At 37.3% G+C, this 25,337-nt stretch overlaps 4 protein-coding genes across 7 annotated transcripts in view; all 4 read right to left on the bottom strand.

The window, feature by feature from the left end:
• LOC131793307 (collagen triple helix repeat-containing protein 1-like) overlaps positions 1–24,946 on the bottom strand; it is a 43,719-nt gene extending 18,773 nt beyond the window's left edge. Inside the window, exon 1 of the mRNA XM_066163332.1 lies at positions 24,581–24,946. The gene's annotated coding sequence lies outside the window, so the exon portion shown is untranslated. The remainder of the gene's footprint in view (positions 1–24,580) is intronic.
• LOC136279472 (collagen triple helix repeat-containing protein 1-like) lies at positions 778–3,648 on the bottom strand. The gene is made up of 4 exons (XM_066163329.1): positions 3,629–3,648; positions 2,265–2,443; positions 1,610–2,005; positions 778–1,338 (listed from the first exon to the last, which is right to left on the bottom strand). Exons 2-4 carry the CDS (start codon positions 2,382–2,384, stop codon positions 979–981), a joined length of 876 nt encoding a protein of 291 aa, XP_066019426.1. The 5' UTR covers positions 2,385–2,443; positions 3,629–3,648; the 3' UTR covers positions 778–978.
• On the bottom strand, positions 10,245–16,400 carry LOC131793304 (collagen triple helix repeat-containing protein 1-like). 4 transcript variants are annotated; one of them, XM_066163337.1, is made up of 6 exons: positions 16,234–16,400; positions 15,983–16,126; positions 12,153–12,169; positions 11,718–11,853; positions 11,078–11,473; positions 10,245–10,804 (listed from the first exon to the last, which is right to left on the bottom strand). In XM_066163337.1, exons 4-6 carry the CDS (start codon positions 11,817–11,819, stop codon positions 10,445–10,447), a joined length of 858 nt encoding a protein of 285 aa, XP_066019434.1. In that variant the 5' UTR covers positions 11,820–11,853; positions 12,153–12,169; positions 15,983–16,126; positions 16,234–16,400; the 3' UTR covers positions 10,245–10,444. The 4 variants fall into 4 exon arrangements, with proteins under 4 accessions (XP_066019434.1, XP_066019433.1, XP_066019432.1 ...); XM_066163336.1 differs by lacking the exon at positions 12,153–12,169; XM_066163335.1 differs by lacking the exons at positions 12,153–12,169; positions 15,983–16,126; positions 16,234–16,400 and adding an exon at positions 12,218–12,376.
• On the bottom strand, positions 19,372–22,253 carry LOC131798180 (collagen triple helix repeat-containing protein 1-like). The gene is made up of 4 exons (XM_066163330.1): positions 22,135–22,253; positions 20,821–20,999; positions 20,193–20,588; positions 19,372–19,923 (listed from the first exon to the last, which is right to left on the bottom strand). Exons 2-4 carry the CDS (start codon positions 20,938–20,940, stop codon positions 19,564–19,566), a joined length of 876 nt encoding a protein of 291 aa, XP_066019427.1. The 5' UTR covers positions 20,941–20,999; positions 22,135–22,253; the 3' UTR covers positions 19,372–19,563.
• Positions 24,947–25,337: the final 391 nt, after the last annotated feature.

Here is a 25,337-nt window from a genome sequence, read left to right as displayed (position 1 = left end):
GGGTATATGGTTATTGTGTGATTGGTAAATTTTGCTAAATGGACTCAGTATGACCAATTGTCTAATTACAACTCTACAGAATAATTAGAGAAAAATAAAGCAACTTATGCACCAATCACATCTGAGGAAATTGTAACTGTTATGATTCAGCCTGATAAGTTTCGTTACTATGATGACGTCTCCACCAGGTGTCTGTTACTGGAGCCATTTACACTCTTAAGGGTTATACTTTTAGTCCAACAAGACGACTATTGTCGGATGATTAGCTTATGGCTTTCAAACGAATGAATCTATTACAATTATCCTAATTTTTTTCATTCTTTAAAGGTGATAAAAGGAGAGTAAGAGAAATCTGAGCGCGCTTCTCTTGCAGATATAGGTTATTTGCAATAAGGTTATATCAGCTTGAATGTTTTTGTGTGTTTGTTTGTTTTTTTGGCTTTTAAATAATAATTCGACATCCACTATTATTACTAGTACAGGACGAGTAAAGACTACAGTTCCATTTTGGAGAAGCAACAGGTCAACGTGCTCAACCACGAGTACTTTAGATTCGAAGCCTAACATTTTCGGTGTTTAAAGGACTTAAATCTCTTCCACGCATGAATCTCAAGTTTTCGAAATGAATCCCGTCAGGAAAGCATTTTGTAGCAGGACTCGCTCGTGGGTGCCCTTTTTTTTACACTGACATAAACGATCAAATGTCAAGACATCATAAACGTCGTCTTTTAAATGACCTTAGCCCCAATAATGAAACACACACCAAACACTCCTGGATTTTTAGTGAAAACCTTTTTATTTGCAAGTTGTCATGGCAGCATTCCCACTCGACATAGCTCAGAGGCGCAACTTTAAAATGCCCGATTTCACAGCTTTTCTGTAATTTATCCCGACTATTAAATCTAAGGTTCCTGATTGTGCTATTAATCTTATTCCGTTGTTAAATATTGAGCAATAAAACCATGGTAGTATACGACATTATGCCTGTGGGGGTGGTACTTCTTCCACGTAGATCCGGGACACTGACTTCCAGCCTGTGTATGCGTCAGCAGATCCGTACCCACTACAGTTACCGACCCAGAATCCAACGCGCACAACACCTTTGTGGACTTTCTCGCACACACCCTCGATATGACGGGGGCGGTGTAAATTCTTTTTGCCGCCACTTCCATGTACCATGTAGACTACGCCATCAATTGCAGCAGGAGCTGAGCACTCTGCGCCGTTTAAGGTGAAATACCATCGTCTGCAGCAAGCATGGCAGCCTTTGAGGCGGAGGTTGCCACTCCAAAACACGCGCAGAGCTGTTTTGGCCGACTTTTTGATGAAAAGGCATTCCTGGAGAAGTAAATGATGGTTAACTGTGAACAATATGAATTCAAAATATCCCTGAGCGATATAAGTCCTAAATCAAGTCCAGTTTACGGATCCTTTAACTACTTAGGGTTTATCTTCACAGATTCGTTCTTCTGCCACAGAAAAACTATTTTAGCTTGCTGCATAACTCGATCTTCTTTTAGTCAAAATCTGATAGGAATCGCCAATTCAAGCAATGATGTCAAATACAATTTTGTAAAATTGCGATTAATTGAAATAAAAACTGAAATACCTTTATCAAGCCAGTGTCCTTTCCATCGTTCAAATTTTTGAAAACACACTGTTTCCAATTACTCCCGAGAGCTCCTGGAGGACCCCGGAGGCCTGGAGCTCCCTGGCTTCCTTTATCCCCTGCATCACCTTTGGTTCCACGGGGACCCTGCCGGCCTGTGGACCCCTGAGGTCCCAATTTTCCTGGGGGTCCCTGTTTACCTGTGAGGCCTTGGTTTCCCGCCTTTCCTGCGTCGCCCTTGTCCCCTTGTGGTCCCGTAGAACCACGAGGACCGGGTGGCCCTGCGATACCCGTGGGTCCCGCGGGTCCTGGGCTCCCGGGAATACCTGGTATCCCTGGTGCACCAAAAAGAGCACCATAAGCATAGGGTCCATATGGTGGATGTGGGTGAGTGCCCTGAGTAAAAAAGAGAAAAAACATAACACGTACTTTGTTTATATGCTGTCAGAAATACGACTATTTTTCTTGTGAACAATCGTTGTCACACATTCATCTTTCTAAGAATCGAAGTGTTCGGTCATGAAATCATCGTTTTGCTTAATTTTTTTGGGAATATCTCCTTTTCCATTCTCTTTTGGAATAACAGTGATGGAGAACATTAGACAAAATGATGATAATTACAATGTTGTGATGTTTTTGGAAAAGATAAACTTACCATGTTACAATTCGGCTTGCCACCGCTGCTGTTGTTTTTCGTTGCATAGCAAAGAGAAATCAGCGGAAAAATCAGCCAAAATATCTTGGTTTTGGGCTGCATATTCACACGATCGTGCATGTTGTTTATTCTTCAGCTGTAAAGAGCTTGGTGAAGAGACCTCTTATCTTTTTCTGTGGCTATTAACAGAGGTAAAATAGTACCAAAGTTAAAGGACATCCTTTTTATACTGATGTTGCTGACGAAGTTTCGTGAAAACACGTTCTGGACATGATAAACTGACGCACGTGGAAAATAAGACGTGAAATGTGATTGGTTGATTACTATCAATTTGACCAATTACATTGCTTCTTCTATGTTGTGTTTGAGTGCGCAAACATTAAAAAAAACCGCCATCAAGAAGTAATGAATAAATACATGACAAGCAGCACTTCCACGTTGAAATTATGAAAGAAGATACATAATGTTAGACGCTAGAGTGTTCGTCTTGGAAAAGAGAATGAAGTTAATATTTTAGGTTACAATTGATTTGATCTTTTCATCTTTCTTTGATGTTTTGAGGCTTCACCTTCAGTTTTGATTAATGTTCTTTGAGTGATCGCATATTTGTGCTGTAGAACAGGAACTCAGTCGGACTTATACGATTAGAAGGGCATAATTGTGAAATCCAAATTTGAATAACTCCATCAAACATGATTTCTATTCATTGAGTGTTCTGGTTTTGAAATAAACGACATATTTTCCTTTTTTTTTCTTAAAGATCTCTTGATACATCCTCTTCTCCTTTCCAAAATAAGTTCAGATAAGGAAATTGTATTGTAAATGATTTGTTCGAAAGAGGCAAGCACAAACAGTTCTGCTGAATAGATCAGCTATTTAGACGATATCAACATCAAGCAAGTGACATTCAAAGCTCAAGGTTTCGCGAGCAATGCGACTGAATTTTTGCTTTTGATTTCCACAATTATTGGAAGTCCTCTTTGCTATAAGAATTAACAAAAATTATTAACCTTGGAAACCGGTTCCTCTTAGCCAAAAGCGCTGTTCTCGTAACCTCTTGTAAAATTGATTTAATGACTAAAATAGAATTGATTTTTGTTGTTGTTGTTTTTACGATATAATAGTGCGGCTAAATCACAGGTTATAGAGGATTTTGTGTTTGTGCGAAGAGTTAACTTTGAGAAAAAAAGGTTGGTTGATAAAATCCAGAGGAAAAACTTGATTGGATTAAGATCAACGTTTAGTTACTTTCATCACTTGAAATTTGATGGAGTATCAAACTGTATTCCCATTGCGCTGTTTAGTGAAAGAGTTACATGGAAAATTGAACGAACAGACTTGTTATTGCTTGTGAATTTATTTACCTTGAAGTATTTCAGCCCTTGTGTTGCCTGACAGGAAACTGAAGGAAGCAAAACGAAATGAGAAAGTGAGATCAAGTTTAACTTTGTTGAAGACAGGAAAAGATGATAAAAAAAAATAAATAATAATAATAAACTTATTTACCGGATCCTTCTAAACCCCTAGTTTGTACTCAGAGCTCGTTTACGTCCCACATTGCATGCCGATTTCTTTCCTTGTTTGTTTAGAGCCGATTCCTGTCAGAACAAGTAAGATCGAAAAACAAAACACAAACGATGCGGGAAAGTTTTTTTTCTCTTAAGTACAGCTCTTCGTGAAATTACATTGTATGGTCGTAGCTTGTTTAGTGAGATCTCTGACAAAACCGTATCTTAAAGTTTGAGAGAAGAGCTGTTGGTTAAAGCAAACTCATCTTCCAACGCAAAAACTGCTGACACAATGAACTCGATTAAAAGTAGAAAACTTCTCAATTCTCCTGCAACGATACGAGGAAATTAGGTTGATATTACTATGAAATCCATTCAGAAATATTGCGTGAAAAAAATGTTAATTTTCTAAACGGCATATTCTTCTATAGGGCCAGTAAAAAGCAAAAGATGCAAACTGAAACCAAGAGAAAATCAGCCAGCCTTTTTGACTTGGCTCTCTGGAGTGTAGATTTATGTAGATATCATTTAATAGGACTAAAATAGAAATGATTATTTTTCAATTTCAAACCCTTTTCCTAATGGTTTATTTTTTTTTCTTTTCTGCTTGGGCAATCATATTTCTCGGCTTTCAGCTCTATCAAGTAGACCCTAGTCAGACCATTTTAAATTGTAATACGTGTCGTCTCATAAACAATTTCTTTGATCTTTCGTAAATCCTACCAATTAAAGTCGATCGTGTAGTTTTCCTTGATAGAGCTCTTCAAAAGTTCCTGAAAATGCGACAAACAACTTGTTATGAGGAGGTGAAAGATTTTCTTTTAAAACAACGAGCATTTTCCTTTTGTCATTCGAAGATTTCCAAATTTTATTTCACTTTAGATAAACCTCGATATACAATATGCGGGATTTAGAGACATGATTTTTATTTTGAAGAACATAAGTATCCCTCGTGATGGGATAAGCTGGGAAGTTAACGAGACCGCGACCACCAAAAAAAACAATTCTAATTCGTGTTAGGCGCAAAATTAAAGAGCGTAAGTATTCTTTCAGTCGTGTCTAGTATGTACCACTACCGTATAAATAAGTTATACAGCATTTAGCTTCTCTCGTTCAAGAAATATTTTCGTTAAAAATGAAGCTAAAAGGAATTTTCCCGACACAAAATGATTACTTTCCTTAGGGTACCCTAGCGCCTGTGTAGCTTGAGAGCAAATTGGAGGAAGAAGGAGAACGAATATCAAATTTCACATTGATGAAAATGGAAGAGGGATTGAGTAAAAAAGAACTGCATTTAGCTCCTAATCGTCCTTGGTTTATATCATTTCAGTTTGTGGTGGCTCGTTTGTTTGCCCACCGTGCGTCGCTCTCATTCTTCATCTTGTCACGATAAGATTACTTCGTCAGTTCGTCACGATAAGATTACTGAGTTCTCTTACATTCCCAAAGCCCAAAAATTGAATCTCGTTTAAGTCAACGATGAGCTGAGTGTTTTTTTCAACTGGCCCTTTTTCCCAAGAAATTTATCACATTTATCGATTGTTAGCAGTGTAAATCAGTTTTCTTTTGTCTTTCGCTTTCACGTCACCAATAATTTCTGAGTGTCAGTAAAATGTCTCTAAAAAGTGATTTAGAAATTAAAGTCATTAATTTAGTTCGTACCATTAAAATTTGACAAGTACACTCTACATCGTTCCTCTGATAGTACGACCTGAAAAACGAAGTTAGATGATTAGATCAGACATGTTTTAAGTCTAGTTTTTTTCAAAGGGAAAAGCAAGAAATTCTGTGGCTGGCAGACTGATGAAAGACTTGGTTCAGGCTAATTAATTTCAAAAGCGAAATAATTCCTGTTAACAAACTGTCAAACTGAAGCTAATTTGAATGTGTTGTCGTTTACTATACAAATAAAATACACTACTGTAGTAAACACTTAGAGTATTCTTTCTTCTTAATTCTTCTTGATTACACATGGCACGTAGTCTGACAAACAAATTTGATCAATCGCTTTAGTTCAACGAACATATTTGAAAAGAATGTTTCAAGTAATCCAGAGAAATAAATACAATACTTGGACTTTGACGAGGCCTTGTTTTTTTAGCCGGATCAGGAAAAGAGCAAGAGAGAGAAATTTCTTTATATTGCGTAGCTATGTGGTCAACTTTGATAAATATTTCGATTATTTTCGTAGTTTTGTTGTCAGATGATACTAAAGTATACACGCTTGAAGACAGAACTGCATAAATTAAAGTAAAGAGGCCTTAAACGAAAAAACGCGGTTACTACGTAGGAAAGAATTGATAAAGTCGTCCTCGATGTGACAAGAAGAGTACTGAGTCTGAAGCGATTTTTGCGGAGTTCATCAAAACGTATTTGAAAATATTTTGGTCTATCGGTGCGCAGATCTCATCTTTGAGCAATTGGCCTTGCGTCAGTGAGGAACATGTAGAGATTGACTGTCAAAAAATCAGTCTAAACTCTTACAAAACGTGTGAGATTTCATCGGAAAATCAACATCAGATAAAAGTTTGTTTCATATATGCGACAAGCTTGTGCATAAACAAACCGTGCGAACATTATGGAGGAAAATTCTCTTACCTGAAAGTAACGTGCGGCTCAATTCCATACTTTTAACGTTTCTCATCGTTGAGGTGCACCCGCCATACCTTAGTCAGGAATGTTTCCCACTCTTACCAGAGCGAAAAACCGTCGACTATTTTTCCATAACTGTTCCGGGAATAGCAGAGTAGTGTTGAAGTTGATTTATCGAGTAAATTGAGAGCTGAATGATTGAGAATATCAAAACCGGCGAAAATCTTTCAATACAATGAACACTACCCAACACTACTACTTGTGAGACGATTTGTTTTTCACAATATTTTCATAAGCCCAGGTTCTTGTTCCTACCAGTTCGTTTATAACATTGTTGTTAATCGCTTTATGTTGATCAAACCTGACATATCTGCCACAAAAGTTTACTTTGGGCCTTTCTACAATTCATGTTGGTAGCTTCTCTCCTTTTGAATGCAAATGTTCTCTGACTCGGATCTGAAGCAATCAACTCTTTTTGCAATAAAGGTAAATAAGATTAAACGTGAAGAAATTTATATTTAAATCTATCGTGCAGTGAAGCAGCCCTTTTTGAAAAATTGATCTCCATCCGTCTGTTTTAAGTCTTTAACTCTGTTTCGAGACTGATGCGAATAATCTTATCGCAAATCAACGTACACATGAATGATGTATCCGGATTTATCGTTAATGGTTACATTGGTTGTTGATAAAACTGTTACAGCGAAAGTGACCGAGATGTCCTGAGGTTTTAGATGGAAAAATAAATCCCCTCTGGCCACCCTCTCCTTACCTAGTCTACCTTCCAAGACTGCCATGGATTGTGCTAGCAGCCTTTGCCATGCCATAAAGATTGCACTAAACAGTCTACAACCAGTGGACAGCCATGTGACGCAAAAAATGTTTGGATACCTTGGTCTATGTAAATAGAAAATGGGGTTTCTGGCACATTTTGGAGACAACCTTGATTTTAAAGGCAACTCATGAAGTCAACTTTGATTTTAAGGTTGATTTCAGAGTTGACTTCAAGTCAACCTTGATTTTAAAATACAGTTCTTGCACATTTTGAAATGAAGGTAGATTTCAAAGACAACTCTGGAATCAACCTTGATTTTAAAAGACCACTTAAACTTTTAACAGGTGAATAATTCCAAACACTCTTCACAATGTCTCACTCGTGAGTTCTGAAGAGGATGTATCCGATTACGGCCAACTGTCCGATTACAACTCTACAGAATAGTTAGAGAAAAATAAAGCAACTAATGAACTAATCACATCTGAGAAAATTCTAGTGGTGATGATTTAGCCTGATAAGTTTCGTTACTATGATGACGTCTCCACCGGATGACTGTTACTGGAGCGATTTACATTCTCTAGGAAAGAGGAAAGGGTTATACTTTTGGTCAAACAAGACGACTATTATCGGATGATGAGCTTATGGCTTTGAATAAGGCACAACCTTAAAATGTCCGATTTCACAACTTTGCTGTAATTTATCCCGACTGTTAAATCTGAGGTTCCTGATTGTTCTATTGTTCTTATTCTGCTGTTAGATATTGAGAAATGAAACCATGGTAGTATACGACATTATGCTTGTGGCGGTGATACTTCTTCCACGTAGGTGCGGGACATTGAGTTCCAGCCTGTGTGTGCGTCAGCAGACCCGTAACCACTACAGTTACCGACCCAGAATCCCACGCGCACAACACCTTTGTGGACTGTCTCGCACACACCCTCGATATGACGAGGGCGGTGTAAATCCTTCTTCTTGGCGCCATTTCCATTTATCATGTATGCTCAAAAATTGTTTAGTTTATGGAAGATTTTGACGTCTTTACAACCCTAAATCATTCGGGTTCTTTCGGAAAGAATTTCGTTAAGTTTTTAAAAAAATAGATATGTTATTTACCGGCCTAGGGTCGGTCCGTATGGTGAAAAATTTATTTATGTTGTCCCTCAGATCTATGTTATTCCACCCCGAGCGCGAATGTGACTTTAGTGTGTTTTAAAACTTATCACCATCCAATGTTCATGTCGTCATACCAACAACGGATGGAAATGAAATATCGACCGCATAAGTACCTATTATGAACATAATTGAGTTCATTGGGTATCATCTGTGCTTAACAAAGTGAATTGAAAACGAAAAAAACAGCGCTCATCGGAAATAGTAAAGATTCTGAATTTACGTTCAACTATTTGTTACAGTGATGCGACCTTGAAGTGTAAATTTTTAAGTGAAACGTTTTTATGGTGGGCGAGTAAGTTTTCATGATCTCGTCAATGTCGAGGTAAAATATCCGTTTAAAGTTCACGAAATGCAGAGAAAAGGCGAGCGCATCAAAGCTCGTCTTCGACATTGTGTAAGCAAGATAGACATGAATATAAATTGATCAGAATATTACAGTTTTATTGAATTTCATCACAATTATGGTTAGTCAGCTTGTGGCAATCTAGGTTATATCCACTATATTTCAAAGTATTTGATTGTGAAATGCCTTCTATTATTGGCAATCAAAGAACTTTAACAACAACTACACGTATATCGCAAGATATTTTATTCTAAATAAAATAATCAAACTTGAACACACGCCTCACGTTCCATAACTGGGTCAGTAAGTGATGCCCATTATGCTTAATTATTTTTGCCCAGTCGAAGTCACAGATGTAATATTACAACAATTTCAGAAGCAATAAAAACCCTCCTCCTCTTCGTGTGGAGTACCTTTAAGATGAAATCTCTGGTTTTGCTTGCTGAGATGTGGAAGGCTTACTACAGTTCGCCCATAATTTTTCGCTAGGGTACACATTTGAAGTTTATAATATTAGATGTTGTGACTTAGTAATAATAATAATAGGACTGACTAGAGTTTCATTTGGTCTTTAATCAAACGAGTCATTACGAAATCTGACCATCGCAAAGCGGGAGTCCGATTTGTTAATCACGAGCATGATTACAGACCGAACTGGACAATATGAAGTACTGTTAACAATGATCACAACCATTTCAATTTCCGAGAAGATCAAATGAATTAATTTGAGAAAGGGCTTTCAGAATTGATTATCTAAGGTAAAAACCTCCTCCATTTTGGAAATTCGCCAGTTTTTAAGGGTAAGTGGTTATTGCTATGGTTATTGTTATTAATTATGTGATTGGTGGATTTTGCTGAGTGGACTTGGTATGATTGGCTGCTTTAACTGTCCGGTTATAGGTGTCCGATCACGGCCAATTGTCCGATTACATCTGTACATAATAATTAGAGAAAATAAAGCAACTAACAGACCAATCACATCTGAGGAAATTGTAATGGTTATGATTTAGCCTGATAAGTTTCATTTCTACGATAACGTCTCCACCAGGTGTCTGTTACTGGAGCCATTCAAATTCTTAAGGAAAGAGGAAAGGTTTATTCTTTTGGTCAAACAAGACGACTATTATCGGATGATGAGCTTATAGCTTTCAAACGAATGAATCTATTACAATTATCCTGATTTTTTTTTATTCTTTAAAGGTGATAAAAGGAGAGTAAGAGAAATCCGAGCGCGTTGCTCTTGCAGATATAGGTTACTTGCCAATAAGGTTATCAGCTTGAATGTTTTTGTTTGTTTGTTTGTCTGTTTTTTTTTTTGGCCTTTAAATAATAATTCGACATCCACTATTATTACATATATAGGACGGTTCCATGTCGGATTAGCAACAGAAGCCTAACATTTTCGGTATATACAGGATTTAAATCTCTTTTTCGGAAAGAATCCCGTCAGGAAAGAAATTTGTAGCAGGACTCGTTCATGAGTGCTCTTATTTTCTACACTGAGATAAACAGTCAAATGTCAAAACATCATAAACGAGGTCTTTGAAATGAGCTCAACCCTAATAACCAAACACACACCAAACACTCCTGGATTTTTAGTGAAAACCTTCTTTTTATTTGCGAGTTGTCATGGCAGCATCCCCACTCTACATAGTTCAGAAGCTAAAAATGCCCGATTTCACAACTTTACTGTATTTTATCCCGACTGTTAAATCTAAGGTTCCTGATTGTGCTATTGTTCTTATTCTGCTGTTAGATATTGAGTAATGAAACCATGGTAGGTTATAAGACATTATGCCTGTGGGGGTGGTACTTCTTCCACGTAGATCCGAGACACTGAGTTCCAGCCTGTGTATGCGTCAGCAGATCCGTAACCTTTACAGTTACCGACCCAGAATCCCACGCGCACAACACCTTTGTGGACTTTCTCGCACACACCCTCGATATGACGGGGGCGGTATAAATCCTTTTTGCCGCCATTTCCATATATCATGTAGACTACGCCATCAATTGCAGCAGGAGCTGAGCACTCTGCGCCGTTTAAGGTGAAATACCATCGTCTGCAGCAAGCATGGCAGCCTTTGAGGCGGAGGTTGCCACTCCAAAACACGCGCAGAGCTGTTTTGGCCGACTTTTTGATGAAAAGGCATTCCTGGAGAAATAAATGATGGTCAACTGTGAACAATATGAATTCAAAATGTCTCTGAGCGATATAAGTCCTAAATCAAGTCCAGTTTACGGATTCTTTAACTACTTAGGGTTTATCTTCACAGTTTCGTTCTTCTGCCACAGAAAAAAATTATTTTAGCTTGCTGCTTAACTCGATCTTCTTTTAGTCAAAATTTGATAAGAATCGTCTATTCAAGCAATGATGTCAAATACGATTTTGTAAAATTGCAATTAATTGAAAGAAAAACTGAATTACCTTTATCAAGCCAGTGTCCTTTCCATCGTTTAAATTTTTGAATACACATTGTTTCCAATTACTTCCCAGAGCTCCTGGAGGTCCCCGGAGGCCTGGGGCTCCCTGGCTTCCTTTATCCCCTGCATCACCTTTGGTTCCTCGTAGACCCTTACGGCCTGTGGACCCTTGAGGTCCCATTTTTCCTGGAGGTCCCTGTGGACCTGTAAGGCCTTGGTTTCCTGGCTTTCCGGCGTCTCCTTTGTCCCCTTGTGGTCCCGTAGAACCACGAGGACCGGGTGGTCCTGCGATGCCCGTGGGTCCCGCGGGTCCTGGGCTCCCGGGAATGCCTGGTATCCCTGGCGCGCCAAAAGGAGCACCATAAGCACAGGGTCCATGCGGTGGATATGGGTAAGCGCCCTGTGTTTAGAAAAAACACACATAACTTTTGTTCATGGAAGAATTATAACTACTTTTTGTTTTAAGATCAGTTGTGACAAATTCATCTTTCTAAGAATCAAAGTGTCGGGCAATCTTTCTTCTGTTTCCAGTTTTCAGTGAATTTCTCCTTTACCATTCTCTTTTGGAATGACACTGACTGACACAATCAGACAAGATGATGGCAATAACAATGTTGGGATATATTTGGAAAGAATTAACTTACCATGTAACCATTAGATTTCTCGCCGCTGCTGCTGTTTTTTGCTGCATAGCAAAGAGCAATCAGCGGTAAAATCAGCCAAAACACCTTAATGTTGGGCGTCATGTTCACACCAGCTTGTATGTTGTTTATCCTTCAACTGTAAATAGAGAGAAAATGAGGCAAAGCACATTACTTGCAGAAGGGCTAAATGGGTTGGTTTTTTTGATTTGTTTCTGCTGTTTTCAGTGACACAAAACATGACACCCAATGGATCTCTTGATGTGGTATTTAGAAGGATCTTAGGAGTTAAAGCAGTTCACAGTGATTCTCTGACCTCAAAACCAGTCTGATCTTGAAAATAGTAATTGACTCAGCGATAAGAGAGAAAACGCGAAAAAATAATTTACTAGTCAATTCATGCCACAATTAATAAGAGGAGCTCAATCATTCTCTTACCTTGTTCTTGCGGCTATCTAAAAGGAAAAACGATAAAAAAAAAAAAAAAGAATCAACAGTATCACCTGAAATTGTGCGCTTATTTATCTCTACAGGTACTAGAGAACTTTCTTCGTTCCTCAGATGTAAGACCGGTGGAGAGAGCTCGTACCTTTTTTAAAGTGGCTAGCAGCAGAGTAAAATATTATACCAATTCTAAGCCAAGTGTTTTATCAGTCCTTCGAGTTGGCGGTCGTAAAAACATGTTTACAACATGACTAGCTGTCGTATGCGTAGGATAAGACATGAAACCCGATTGGCTCGATCGACATCAATTCCACCAACCAGGTAACCCCTTAAATTTTGAGTTTAAATGCATTATCGTGTAACTGATATGCCCCGAAGAAAATATGCTATGCGCTTGAATTTGAGCTTATTTTTGGAGGAAAATCAAATTTAATATTGTATTATTGGTTAAATAAACGATACGATTTACTACTGTTGACTCTACAGCGGCGGGTCGAAGGTTTTTTTTTTAATCTTTATGGATTTCTCAGCTTTTGGCCTCCGTAAGAAAAACTCGATTAGATTAGTTCGAATTAGAAATTTGATCCAATGGTGTGATTTTGAAGCCAGTAAATTTCCTCCTTTTTTGTCGGATAACTCTTGAGGTCGTTTATTGGCGACACGGTGTTTCGAAAATGTTGGCAAAAAATGATTTGTTGCGTACAATTTGAATTTATGTTAAAATACGCTGGTGTGAAATAAAAAGTGAAGTCATTTAGAGCATACTTCTTTCGACCGATTGTTAATGAAATTACATAGATATGACAAGATTCCTTTCAGGAATTATGTGATCAAGCACGTGTGCAGAGATCATTTCTAATAAAAGGAAAAGGTAAAGATTAATAATTAACATGACTGGAAGTAACATTTCTCATTCTCTTGTTTGGCAGTATTGTTTTATGGAATACTCAGCTAATTTACTTTTCCTAACTTTTGAAAAATGAGTTACATTGGATCATCTTATCGTGTGCGTTGCCTGAGAACAAATTGTTGAAAGCTCAAGAGGAAAAAAATGAGACGCGAAAATAACATTTCAAGAAACGAGAAAAGTGGAGAAAAGAGTCACGAACTGGATCCTCCATCAATCATAATTTGTCATTGATAATTCGTTTTCTTCTTACACTGTTACTTGTTTTCCTTTAAGTGTTTGAAGGCATTCTCGTCAAAACAAGATCTCGAAACAAACTTATTAACTATGCAGAATTAGCGGAAGTTACTAATCACAAAACAAAAAATACGAACAAAGTTAACTGACAGGGTTTCCTATTTAACTCTTGGTTATCAGTTAATTATTGGAATTGCTTAACTCTATCGAAGCTAAGATTATCGAAGCGGATCAAAAAATACTTGAATTCAATAACCTTTAGACCTAGGTTGCCATATCATTCTGTGGAATTTGTTACTGCTAAATTTTATATTTGTTTTTCTCTGGCTGTTTTCATTTTTGAGACAAATTCTGTTCTTAGTTGTACCTGCCTTTATATCTTGATTCTAGACAATTATAAATATTCACCACTTTAATGAAATTACAATTTAAGTCTCTTTACTTGGTTAGAAAAAAAATATTGTTTACGTTTGTTTTCCGCTGTAAAACACAGGAAATGATAGAATGCAAGTTATCATGAGCGGTAGGGAATATACGTTAGTTTTCATTCAGCGAAAATAGAAATCTTTTTTGATCATAATGTACTTGTTATCCTGACTTCCTTTGCCCAACAGAAAAGTTATTCCTGCTACCTGACAAAAGGTCGTTACCGCGTGTTAATAAATCGAATAGATTTGAAATTCACGTTCGTTTTATCATCACATAGTTTATCACACTGCTCTAAAACTCGTACAAAATAAACCTTCAACAGTTTTCATTTGCTCGGTTTTAGTCTGACAGGATCAAGTTAAGTATAATAATAAATAGCTAAAAGAGTATTTAGCTATGCAAATTACCACTTTTAACTAATTTTGTCCGGAGTCGTTTCGTTCTAACTGAAATACAGTAGCTTACTTCAGTTGTTGATAAATTGGTCGCTTTCTGCGAATTTCTCTGTAGCGTCTTCATGGAGCGAAAAATACTCTGAAAAAGGTTCGAAGAACTCTTTTTAAGGCCATGCACAAACTCAATCGTATCTGGCATTCATTTATTGAAGATCACGTCTGAACTCTGGATAACAGGACTATATTTCTGCACTATCTTACGGTCATGGACTTTGTGACAGAATGTAAGAAGTAAGACAAAATGTTTTGTCATTCAGACGACCGAATACTTCGCAATAAACAATTTGTGGCACGGATATAATTTTTCTTGATAAGCACAGGAGTGAAAATCAAAGTAAAGTCATTTGGAACATTCCTTTATTCACGCTTTGTAAACGAAATTTTATCGATATAACACGATCCGTCTCTGAAATTATCCTATCTGAAATTGTAAAATTATTCGTAGAAATATCATCTCTGGTACTAGAAAAATGTGTGATGAAGTATCAATAAACACGACTTAAAAGTGATAAAAAGAAAGATCTTGTCACCAGCAAAATCACAAAATTCAACGAATTCTCAGAATCTTCCTCATGGAATATGATTGTAAGGAAGATGTCATTCACATTCTCTTGTTTGGCGGTATTGCTTTATAAATAACTCAACTAATCTTCTTCTGCTGACTTTTGAAAATGGTTTACCTTGGATCATCTTAGCATATGTGTTGCCTAAGGGCAAGTTGTAGAGAGCTGAACAGGAAAAAATGAGAAGCGTCGGTTGTTTGTTGAATTTCGTATTATTAAAAGTTTTTTTTTTGTCTCGTTTGTAATACAACAGTTTCTTGTTTATTTCCGCTGGCTGTTTTCATAGTTAAAAACACCTTCTGTTGTTACTCGTACCTTCCTTTATGTCTTAATTCTTAATTCTCAGTCCAAAACTTAGAAATATTCGGCAGTGTAATTAGATTATAATCGAAGTCTGTCTCTTTATTGGATTAAAACTTTAGTTTGTTTTTTGTTTCCCGCCGTAAAAACTGGGAAACGAAAGGAACAGAATGAAAGCTCTCACATGCAGGGCTGATTATACGCAAGCCTTCAAAGAGCGAAAACAAAAATCTCTCTCAATCTGGTGTACTTGTTTATCCTGAATTCATTTGAAAAGCGGATTTATTCCTGTTATTTGTCAAAAGGTCGCTATTACGTGTGAATAAAATCGAGCAGATTTGAACATCACGTTCGTTTTATCAACACACAGTCCTCTCTTTTCTAACATCAGTACTCCAAAGCTCGCATAAAAGACACATTCAACTGTATACATTACCTATGAACTTAAGTTTCAGTTTATCAGAATTAAGAGATAATTAAATGAGTATTTTACTATGCAAATTGCCATGTTGGCATAGTTGACAATTTTTTTTTTCATCTGACCGGAATCGTGACGCTCCAACGAAAATAGCTGACTTTAGTCGCTGATTGATTAAAAGAAACCTTCAAAAAAGCAAAGGCAGAAAAGTCTCCATCTATCAAATTTGTTATAGGAATAACATTGTGTATCTTAGGGCTGAAGTATTACTCGAAAGCACAAGGTTCAGAGGACGCTATTATCTAATACTCTAAGTGGTTGTCCTAACGGTTACAATGCCAAGCAAACGAGATCGACCAAAATAGACTAAATATGATCCATGTGCCCTCTTTTAATGTCCTCATGAGTATCAAATGAAGCCCAAATTACCTGGCTAAGAATCAAGATCAGCTGAGCTATTTTACAACTGAGACACGATCATGACAATAACATAGTTGCGACTGGGAAAATGTCACCTCTACTTGTGAGATGTAGTCCACTGATTCTGTACTGTTAACCAAACACAGCCTTCTTTTTATTAATTCAGTCCTTCAGCTTGGCACGTCACATTCTGTTTCAACAGATCACGTAGAGAGGAGAGGAAGGAAAAACATCTGATTCTGTTGAATCAAGAGAAATAATATCCTATTATCTTCTTCTGGTTAAATGCAAATGTTTTAACTCCATTTGAAAAGCGAAATTATTTATGTTAACATACGATATTTACCGTGCTCGTGATGATTGATGGAATCGAACATCATTTTCACTGTGTGAACGCGAAGTATTTCTCGTTCTATAATGGCCTAGACATGCAAAATATCATAGACCGTCAATAAAGTAACTTTGAAGTAAGATGTCGGTCTTTCAGGGTCAAGGAAATACAGAAAGAAATAAAATCGTTTTTGCAATATATGCAAACTAACAATTGGTTCCTATGTCAGCGTGCGTTCATTGAGATATGAAGCACGCGGGAAGTTTGGAGAGCACGAAAGATGCGTAAGAGTTGCTCGAGGCTACGCCTCGAGCAACTCTGGCTTCTTGAGAGACCTCAATTTGTATAATTCCCAGAGCTTATGATTTTACTGTATGAATTTTTATATGTGAAACATCCAAAATTGAAAATACATGACTGCCGATTTTATAAAGATACATCCAAAATTGAAAATACACGAGTGCCGGTGATGGTGCGTTTTTCCACTCTTATCCAGTCCACTTCATCACCGGACATCAATATATCCTTTATTAGCTGTGTTCATTTTCAAAATCACTCTGCTCTTTTAAATTTATTTGCCTGTCAGAAATTGCTTATTTGCGACAGCAAAATATCTATTAAAACGTTTGAATTAATTGAAGGAAGAAAAACAATTTACGCCACTATGTTTGACAACAAGATTGTGCATTGTTCGTTTTATAACATGAAAAATTAAGTTAAAAGATAAGATCGAACTAAAAAGTCTTCGTAACGTGTTCAAAAGTCTAATTTCCCAATGGGAGAGGCCAGAAATTCGCTATTCTGTAGAATGATAAAAGACTTGTTCCCTGCCAATGAATTAAAAGATGAAATAATTCCGGTTCATAAACTATCAAAACATCACTAATTTGAATGTTTTGTCGACGTTCGCTGTGTGATGGAATGAAATACACCGATAAAACTCGGGGTGTTTTTTCTTCTTGATATTATACAAGGCAAAAATTTGATTATCAGTTTCGTATTCTTCTCTTAGTTTTACGACATGCTTTAGAGGAACTTATAGGGCAATCTTGAGAAATACATGCGCCCAGTTTGCGCGCTGAATGAAGGAACTGAAGCCAACAGAAAAGAATTCAGTTATTTTGAGCATTCAGAGGTATGAAGTCGTTCTTGTTGCGCTTTTGGTTTCCCGTGAAACTAAAATACTTGTTTGAATCTGAAGCCACAGAGGCATAAAGAAGAGAAGCCTCGGAAGTAAAATTTAACCCTACAGGCAGAGATCAGCCAGTTTATTCTAGAAAAACTTAAGCGAATTACTTGAAGGGATTTATAAACTAAATCATCAGGGGTGCGAAAAAAGGTTAAAAGTTTGAACTGACGAAAACTTGAACCATCCAAACAAAATGAAGGAAAATTCTCTCACCTGCGAGAAATTCACGACTTAATTCCTTTAAAACTAGCGAATTAACAATGTTTGGTTGATACGTTGACCTGGATCGGTTATTGTTAAAGTATGCCCGCCAAACCACCTTCAAGAATATTTCACTCCCATGCGAGAGCGAAATCATGTCGGTTATTTCGTCACCACTTCTGGAAGTAGCTCTGTAAAAATAGTTACGAATTACTTACCAAATCAATTGAGAGCTATTGAGAATATAACAGAGCGGTGAAAATTGCCAGTTCGTTTTTTATGTTGTAGTTATAGGCTACATACCGGTTGATCAAAACTGACGTATCTGACACGAAGTTTCCTTTGGTCCCTTCAGGAATTCATGTTAGTAGCTTCATTCCTTTCGAATGCAAATGTTCTGTGATCGGTAACTATCAACATTTTTTCGGTGAGGATACAAAAGATCAAACACGAACGAATAGCGTTCGGAAATAAATTGCACCATATTCGCAATCCGTAACTGCGTTGTAAGACAAAGGTTCTTACAATAAAGGATTTTATGTTGTCCCTCAGATCTGCGTTATTCCACCCCGAGCGCGAATGTGACTTAAGTGTGTTTTAAAACTCACATCACCATTCAATGTACACGTCGTCATACCAAAAACGGATGGAAATGAAACATCGACCGCATAAGTATCATCTGCGCTTAACAAGGTGAATTGAAAAAACAAAAAAAAAAAACAAACAAAAAAAGAAACAGCGCCCATCAGAAATGGTAAAAGTTCTGCATATACGTTCAAATATTTGTTATAGTGATGTGAGTGATTTTACTGCAACTAACATGAAGCTTCGGGTAAAAAGTACAGTAACTTGGTGTTAACTCACGACCTTGAGGTGGCAATGAAAAGTTTTAATGGTGGGAGAGTAAGTTTCATGATTAGAAATTCTCCAGTTTTGAAGGGTATATGGTTATTGTGTGATTGGTAAATTTTGCTAAATGGACTTAGTATGATCGGCTGCTTTACTGTCCAATTACAAGTGTCCAATTCCGGCCAATTGTCTAATTACAACTCTACAGAATAATTAGAGAGAAGTAAAGCAACTTATGCACCAATCACATCTGAGGAAATTGTAACCTTTATGATTCAGCCTGATAAGTTTCGTTACTATGATGACGTCTCCACCAGGTGTCTGTTACTGGAGCCATTTACAGTTTTAAGGGTTATACTTTTGGTCAAACAAGACGACTATTGTCGGATGATTAGCTTATGGCTTTCAAACGAATGAATCTATTATAATTATCCTAATTTTTTTCATTCTTTAAAGGTGATAAAAGGAGAGTAAGAGAAGTCTGAGCGCGCTTCTCTTGCAGATATAGGTTATTTGCAATAAGGTTATATCAGCTTGAATGTTTTTGTGTTTGTTTGTTTTCTTTTGGCTTTTAAATAATAATTCGACATCCACTATTATTACTAGTGCAGGACGAGTAAAGACTACAGTTCCATTTTGGAGAAGCAACAGGTCAACGTGCTCAACTACGAGTACTTTGGATTCGAAGCCTAACATTTTCGGTGTTTAAAGGACTTAAATCTCTTCCACGTATGAATCTCAATTTTTCGAAAAGAATCCCTTCAGGAAAGCAGTTTGTAGCAGGACTCGCTCGTGGGCGCCCTTTTTTTACACTGACATAAACGATCAAATGTCAAGACATCATAAACGTCGTCTTTTAAATGACCTTAGCCACAATAATGAAACACACACCAAACACTCCTGGATTTTTTGTGAAAACCTTTTTATTTGCGAGTTGTCATGGCAGCATTCCCACTCGACATAGCTCAGAGGCGCAACTTTAAAATGCCCGATTTCACAGCTTTTGTGTAATTTATCCCGACTATTAAATCTACGGTTCCTGACTGTGCTATTGTTCTTATTCTGCTGTTAGATATTGAGCAATAAAACCATGGTAGTATACGACATTATGCCTGTGGGGGTGGTACTTCTTCCACGTAGATCCGGGACACTGACTTCCAGCCTGTGTTTGCGTCAGCAGATCCGAAACCTTTACAGTTACCGACCCAGAATCCAACGCGCACAACACCTTTGTGGACTTTCTCGCACACACCCTCGATATGACGGGGGCGGTGTAAATTCTTTCTACCGCCATTTCCATGTACCATGTAGATTACGCCATCAATTGAAGCAGGAGCTGAGCACTCTGCGCCGTTTAAGGTAAAATACCATCGTCTGCAGCAAACATGGCAGTTATAGAGGCGGAGGTTGCCACTCCAAAAAACACGCAGAGCTGTTTTGGCGGACTTTTTGATGAAAAGGCATTCCTGGAGAAATAAATGATGGTTAACTGTGAACAATATGAATTCAAAATGTCCTGAGCGATATAAGTCCTAAATCAAGTCCAGTTTATGGATCCTTTAACTACTTAAGGTTTATCTTCACAGTTTCGACCTTCTGCCACAGAAAAATTTTTTTTGGCTTGCTGCATAACTCGATCTCCTTTTAGTCAAAGCAATCTGAATCGTCAATAGAAGCAATGATGTCAAATACAATTTTGCAAAATTGCGATTAATTGAAATAAAAACTGAAATACCTTTATCAAGCCAGTGTCCTTTCCATCGTCCAAATTTTTGAAAACACACTGTTTCCAATTACTCCCGAGAGCTCCTGGAGGACCCCGGAGGCCTGGGGCTCCCTGGCTTCCTTTATCCCCCGCATCACCTTTGGTTCCACGGCGACCCTGCCGGCCTGTGGACCCTTGAGGTCCCAATTTTCCTGGGGGTCCCTGTTTACCTGTGAGGCCTTGGTTTCCCGACTTTCCTGCGTCGCCCTTGTCCCCTTGTGGTCCCGTAGAACCACGAGGACCGGGTGGCCCTGCGATGCCCGTGGGTCCTGCGGGTCCTGGGCTCCCGGGAATACCTGGTATCGCTAGTGCACCAAAAAGAGCACCATAAGCATAGGGGCCATATGGTGGATGTGGGTGAGTGCCCTGTGTAAGAAAGAGAAAAAACATAACACGTACTTTGTTTATATGCTGTCAGAAATACGACTATTTTTCGTTGTCTAAGAATCGAAGTGTTCGGTCATGAAATCATCGTTTTGCTTAATTTTTTAGGGAATATCTCCTTTTCCATTCTCTTTTGGAATAACAGTGATGGAGAAAATCAGACGAAATGATGATAACTACAATGTTGTGATGTTTTTGGAAAAGATAAACTTACCATGTTACAATTCGGCTTGCCACCGCTGCTGTTGTTTTTCGTTGCATAGCAAAGAGCAATCAGCGAAAAAATCAGCCAAAATATCTTGGTTTTGGGCGGCATATTCACACGATCGTGCATGTTGTTTATTCTTCAGCTGTAAAGAGCTTGGCGAAGAGACCTCTTATCTTATTCTGTGGCTGTTAACAGAGGTAAAATAGTACAAAAGTTAAGGGACATTCCTTTTATATTGATGTTGCTGACGAAGTTTCGTGAAAACACGTTCTGGACACGATAAACTGACGCACGTGAACTGTGATAGGTTGATTACTATCAATTTGACCAATTACATTGCTTCTTCTATGTTGTGCTTGAGTGCGCAAACATCAAAAAAAACCGCCATCAAGAAGTAATGGATAAATACATGACAAGCAGCACTTCCACGTTGAAAATATGAAAGTGTTCGTCTTGGAAAAGAGAATGAAGTTAATATTTTAGGTTACGATTGATTTGATCTTTTCATCTTTCTTTGATGTTTTGAGGCTTCACCTTCAGTTTTGATTAATGTTCTTTGAGTGATCGCATATTTGTGCTGTAGATCAAGAACTCAGTCGGACTTATACGATTAGAAGGGCATAATTGTGAAATCCAAATTTGAATAACTCCATCAAACATGATTTCTATTCATTGAGTGTTCTTGTTTTGAAATAAACGACATATTTCCTCTTTTTTTCTTAAAGATCTCTCGATACATCCTGTTCTCTTTTCCAAAATAAGTTAAGATAAGGAAATTATATTGTAAATGATTTGTTCGAAGAGGCGAGCACAAACAGTTCTGCTGAATAGATCGGCTATTTAGACGATATCAACATCAAGCAAGTGACATTCAAAGCTCAAGGTTTCGCGAGCAATGCGACTAAATTTTTGCTTTTGATTTCCAACATAATTGAGAGTCCTCTTTATTAACCTTGGAAACCGATTCCTTTTAGCCGATTCCTTTTAGCCAAAAGCGCTGTTTTCATAGCCTCTTGTAAAATTGATTTAATGACTGAAATAGAATTGTTTTTTGTTGTTGTTGTTTTTACTATATAATTGTGCGGCTAAATCACTTTTTTTAGAGAATTTTGTGCTTGTGCGAAGAGTCAACTTTGAGGAAAAAAGTTGGTTGATAAAATTCCTCCAGAGGAAAAGCTTGATTGGGTTAAGATCAACGTTTAGTTAATTTCATCTACTTGAAATTTGATGGAGTATAACACTGCATTCTCTTTGCGCTGTTTAGTGAGAGAGTTACATGGAAAATTGAACAAACTCGTTATTACTCGTGAATTTATTTACCTTGAAGTATTTCAGCCGTTGTGTTGCCTGACAGGAAACTGGAGGAAGCCAAACGTAATGAGAAAGTGAGAATCAAGTTTAACTTTGTTGAAGTCAGGAAAAGATGGATTAAAAAAAAATTCTTATTTACCGGATCCTTCTAAACCCCCGATTTGTACTCAGAGCTCGTTTACGTCCCACATTGCATGCCGATTTCTTTCCTTGTTTGTTTAGAGCCGATTCCTGTCAGAACAAGTAAGATCGAAAAACAAAACACAAACGATGCGGGAGAGTTTTTTTTCTCTTAAGCACAGCTCTTCGTGAAATTGTAGAAATGATTATTTTTCAATTTCAAACCCTTTTCCCAATGGTTTATTTTTTTTCATTTCTGCTTGGGCAATCATATTTCTCGGCTTTCAGTTCTATCAAGTAAACCCCAGTCAGACTATTTTAAATTGTAATACATGTCCTCTCATAAACAATTTCTATGATCTTTCGTAAATCCTACCTATTAAAGTCGATCGTGTAGTTTTCCTTGATAGAGCTCTTCAAAAGTTCCTGAAAATGCGACAAACAACTTGATATGAGGGGGTGAAAGAGGTTTTTTTAAAACAACGAGTATTTTCCTTTTGTCATTCGAAGATTTCCAAATTTTACTTCACTTTAGATAAACCTCGATATACAATATGCGGGATTTAGAGACATGATTTTTATTTTGAAGAACATAAGTATCCCTCGTGATGGGATAAGCTGGGAAGTTAACGAGACCGCGACCACAAAAAAAAAATCAATTCTAATTCGTGTTAGGCGCAAAATTAAAGAGCGTAAGTATTCTTTCAGTCGTGTCTAGTATGTACCACTACCGTATAAATAAGTTATACAGCATTTAGCTTCTCTCGTTCAAGAAATATTTTCGTTAAAAATGAAGCTAAAAGGAATTTTCCCGACATAAAATGATTACTTTCCTTAGGGTACCCCAGCGCCTAGGTAGCTTGAGAGCAAATTGGAGGAAAAAGGAGAACGAACATCAAATTTCACATTGATGAAAATGGAAGAGGTATTGAGTAAAAAAATGCCATTTAGCTCCTAATCGTCCTTGGTTTATATCATTTCAGTTTGTGGTGGCTCGTTTTTTTGCCCACCGTGCGTCGCTCTCATTCTTCATCTTGTCACGATAAGATTACTTCGTCAGTTCGTCAAGATAAGATTACTGAGTTCCCTTACATTCCCAAAGCCCAAACATTTTAAAGAATATGTGTCAATTTTCTCAACTGACCCTTTGTTCAAAGAAATTTATCTCATTTATCGATCGTTAGCTGTGTGAATCAGGTTTCTCTTCTCTCTCGCTTTCTTGTCACCAATAATTTCTGAGTGTCAGCAAAATGTCTCTAAAAAGTGGTTTTTCAATTGAAGTCATTAATTCGGTTCGCGCCTGAATAATTTGGCAGTACACTCTACATCGTTCTTTTGATAGTATGACTGAAAAAACGAAGTTAAATGATTAGGTTAGACATGTTTTAGGTATAGTTTTTTCAAAAAGGAAAATTCAGAAATTCTCTGTCTGGTAGACTAATAAAAGACTTGGTTCAGGCAAATCAAAACCGATGGCGAAATAATTCCTGTTAGCAAACTGTCAGACTGAAGCTAATTTGAATATGTCGTTGTTTACTGTACAAATAAAATACAGTACTGTAGTAAACACTTAGAGTATTCTTTCTTCTTAATTCTTCTCGATTACACATGACACGTAATCTGACAAACAAATTTGATCAATCACTTTGGTTCAACGAACATATTTGAAAAGAATGTTTCAAGTAATTCAGAGAAATAAATGCAATACTTGGACTTTGACGAGGCCTTGTTTTTTTAGCCGGATCAGGAAAAGAGCAAGAGAGAGAAATTTATTTATATTGCCTAGCTATGTGGTCAACTTTGATAAATAAATCGATTATTTTCGTAGTTTTGTTTTTAGATGAAACTGAAGTACAAGCTTGAAGACAAAACCGCATAAATTGATGAATTAAGGCAGAGAGACCTTTAACGATAAAATCAGAGGTTACTCCATCTACGCGGTTACCAAAAGAATTGGCAAAGTCGCCCTCGATGCGACAAGAAAAGTACCAAGTGAATGCGTGAAAAACTCCATAAAGATTTTAAATTATAGGTCTGAAGCGAAGAATGGTTTCGATTTTTTCGGAGTTCATCAAAACACATATTGGAAAATATTTTGCTCTGTGGGTGCGTAAATCTCATCTTTGAGCAATTGGCCTTGCATCAATGTGGAACATGTAGAGATCGACCTTAAAAAAAAATCAGTCCAAACTCTTAAAAAACGAGACAAAATTCCTCAAAGGAATTTTTAATCAATTCATCGGAAAATCAACATCAGATAAAAGTTTGTTTCACATGTGCGACAAGCTTACGCATAAACAAACCAGGCAAACATTATGGAGGAAAATTCTCTTACCTGCAAGTAACGTGCGGCTGAATTCCATACTTTTATACATATCTCATCGTTGAAGTGCGCCCGTCATACCCCAGTCAGGAATATTTCCCCTCTTACCAGAGCAAGAAACCGTCGGTTATTTTTCCATTATTGTTCCGGGAATAGCCGAGCAGTTTTGAAGTTCACTTATCGAGTAAATTGAGAGCTGAATGATTGAGAATATCAAAAACGGTGAAAATCTTTCAATACAATGAACACAACCTAACACTCATGATACTTCCGAGACCATTTGATTTTCACAATATTTTCATAAGCCCAGGTTCTTGTTCCTACCAGTTCGTTTATAACATTGTTGTTAATCGATTTATGTTGATCAAAACTGACATATCTGCCCCAAAGGTTTACTTTGGGTCTTGTGATTCATGCTGGTACCTTCTCATCTTTTGAATGCAAATGTTCTCTGACTCGGATCTGAAGCGATCAACTCTTTTGCAATAAAGATAAATAAGATGAAACGTGAAGAAATTGTTTTCCAAATTAGATGTCGCCATATTCTCAATTCGTAGTTTAGTTGCGTTGTAGGAAAAAGTTCTCATGATAAAGAATTGACGTCTTGAGTGCCGAAAAGAACAAAGTAGTAAGACTAGCCAAATGAGAACGAGCGTGACATACCTTAAAATTTATATGTAAATCTAACGTATAGCGATGCAGCTCATTTTGAATAAATGATTTCCTATGGGTCTGTTTTAATTCTGTTTAGAGACTGATGTGAATGATT

The sequence above is a fragment of the Pocillopora verrucosa genome, chromosome 3, assembly GCF_036669915.1.
Source record: "Pocillopora verrucosa isolate sample1 chromosome 3, ASM3666991v2, whole genome shotgun sequence".
Classification (NCBI taxonomy): domain Eukaryota; kingdom Metazoa; phylum Cnidaria; class Anthozoa; order Scleractinia; family Pocilloporidae; genus Pocillopora; species Pocillopora verrucosa.
Note: the sequence above shows the minus strand (reverse complement) of the source record. Positions and strands in the feature narration are given on the sequence as shown.

Coding starts and splice junctions, on each gene's coding strand:
- LOC136279472 (XM_066163329.1), bottom strand. CDS start 2,384: ATGCACGATCGTGTGAATATGCAGCCCAAAACCAAGATATTTTGGCTG. Junction 2,006..2,264: donor GCAAGCCGAATTGTAACATG/GTAAGTTTATCT, acceptor TTTTTTACTCAG/GGCACTCACCCACATCCACC. Junction 1,339..1,609: donor AGGACACTGGCTTGATAAAG/GTATTTCAGTTT, acceptor TTACTTCTCCAG/GAATGCCTTTTCATCAAAAA.
- LOC131793304 (XM_066163337.1), bottom strand. CDS start 11,819: ATGACGCCCAACATTAAGGTGTTTTGGCTGATTTTACCGCTGATTGCT. Junction 11,474..11,717: donor AGAAATCTAATGGTTACATG/GTAAGTTAATTC, acceptor TTCTAAACACAG/GGCGCTTACCCATATCCACC. Junction 10,805..11,077: donor AGGACACTGGCTTGATAAAG/GTAATTCAGTTT, acceptor TTATTTCTCCAG/GAATGCCTTTTCATCAAAAA.
- LOC131798180 (XM_066163330.1), bottom strand. CDS start 20,940: ATGCACGATCGTGTGAATATGCCGCCCAAAACCAAGATATTTTGGCTG. Junction 20,589..20,820: donor GCAAGCCGAATTGTAACATG/GTAAGTTTATCT, acceptor TTTCTTACACAG/GGCACTCACCCACATCCACC. Junction 19,924..20,192: donor AGGACACTGGCTTGATAAAG/GTATTTCAGTTT, acceptor TTATTTCTCCAG/GAATGCCTTTTCATCAAAAA.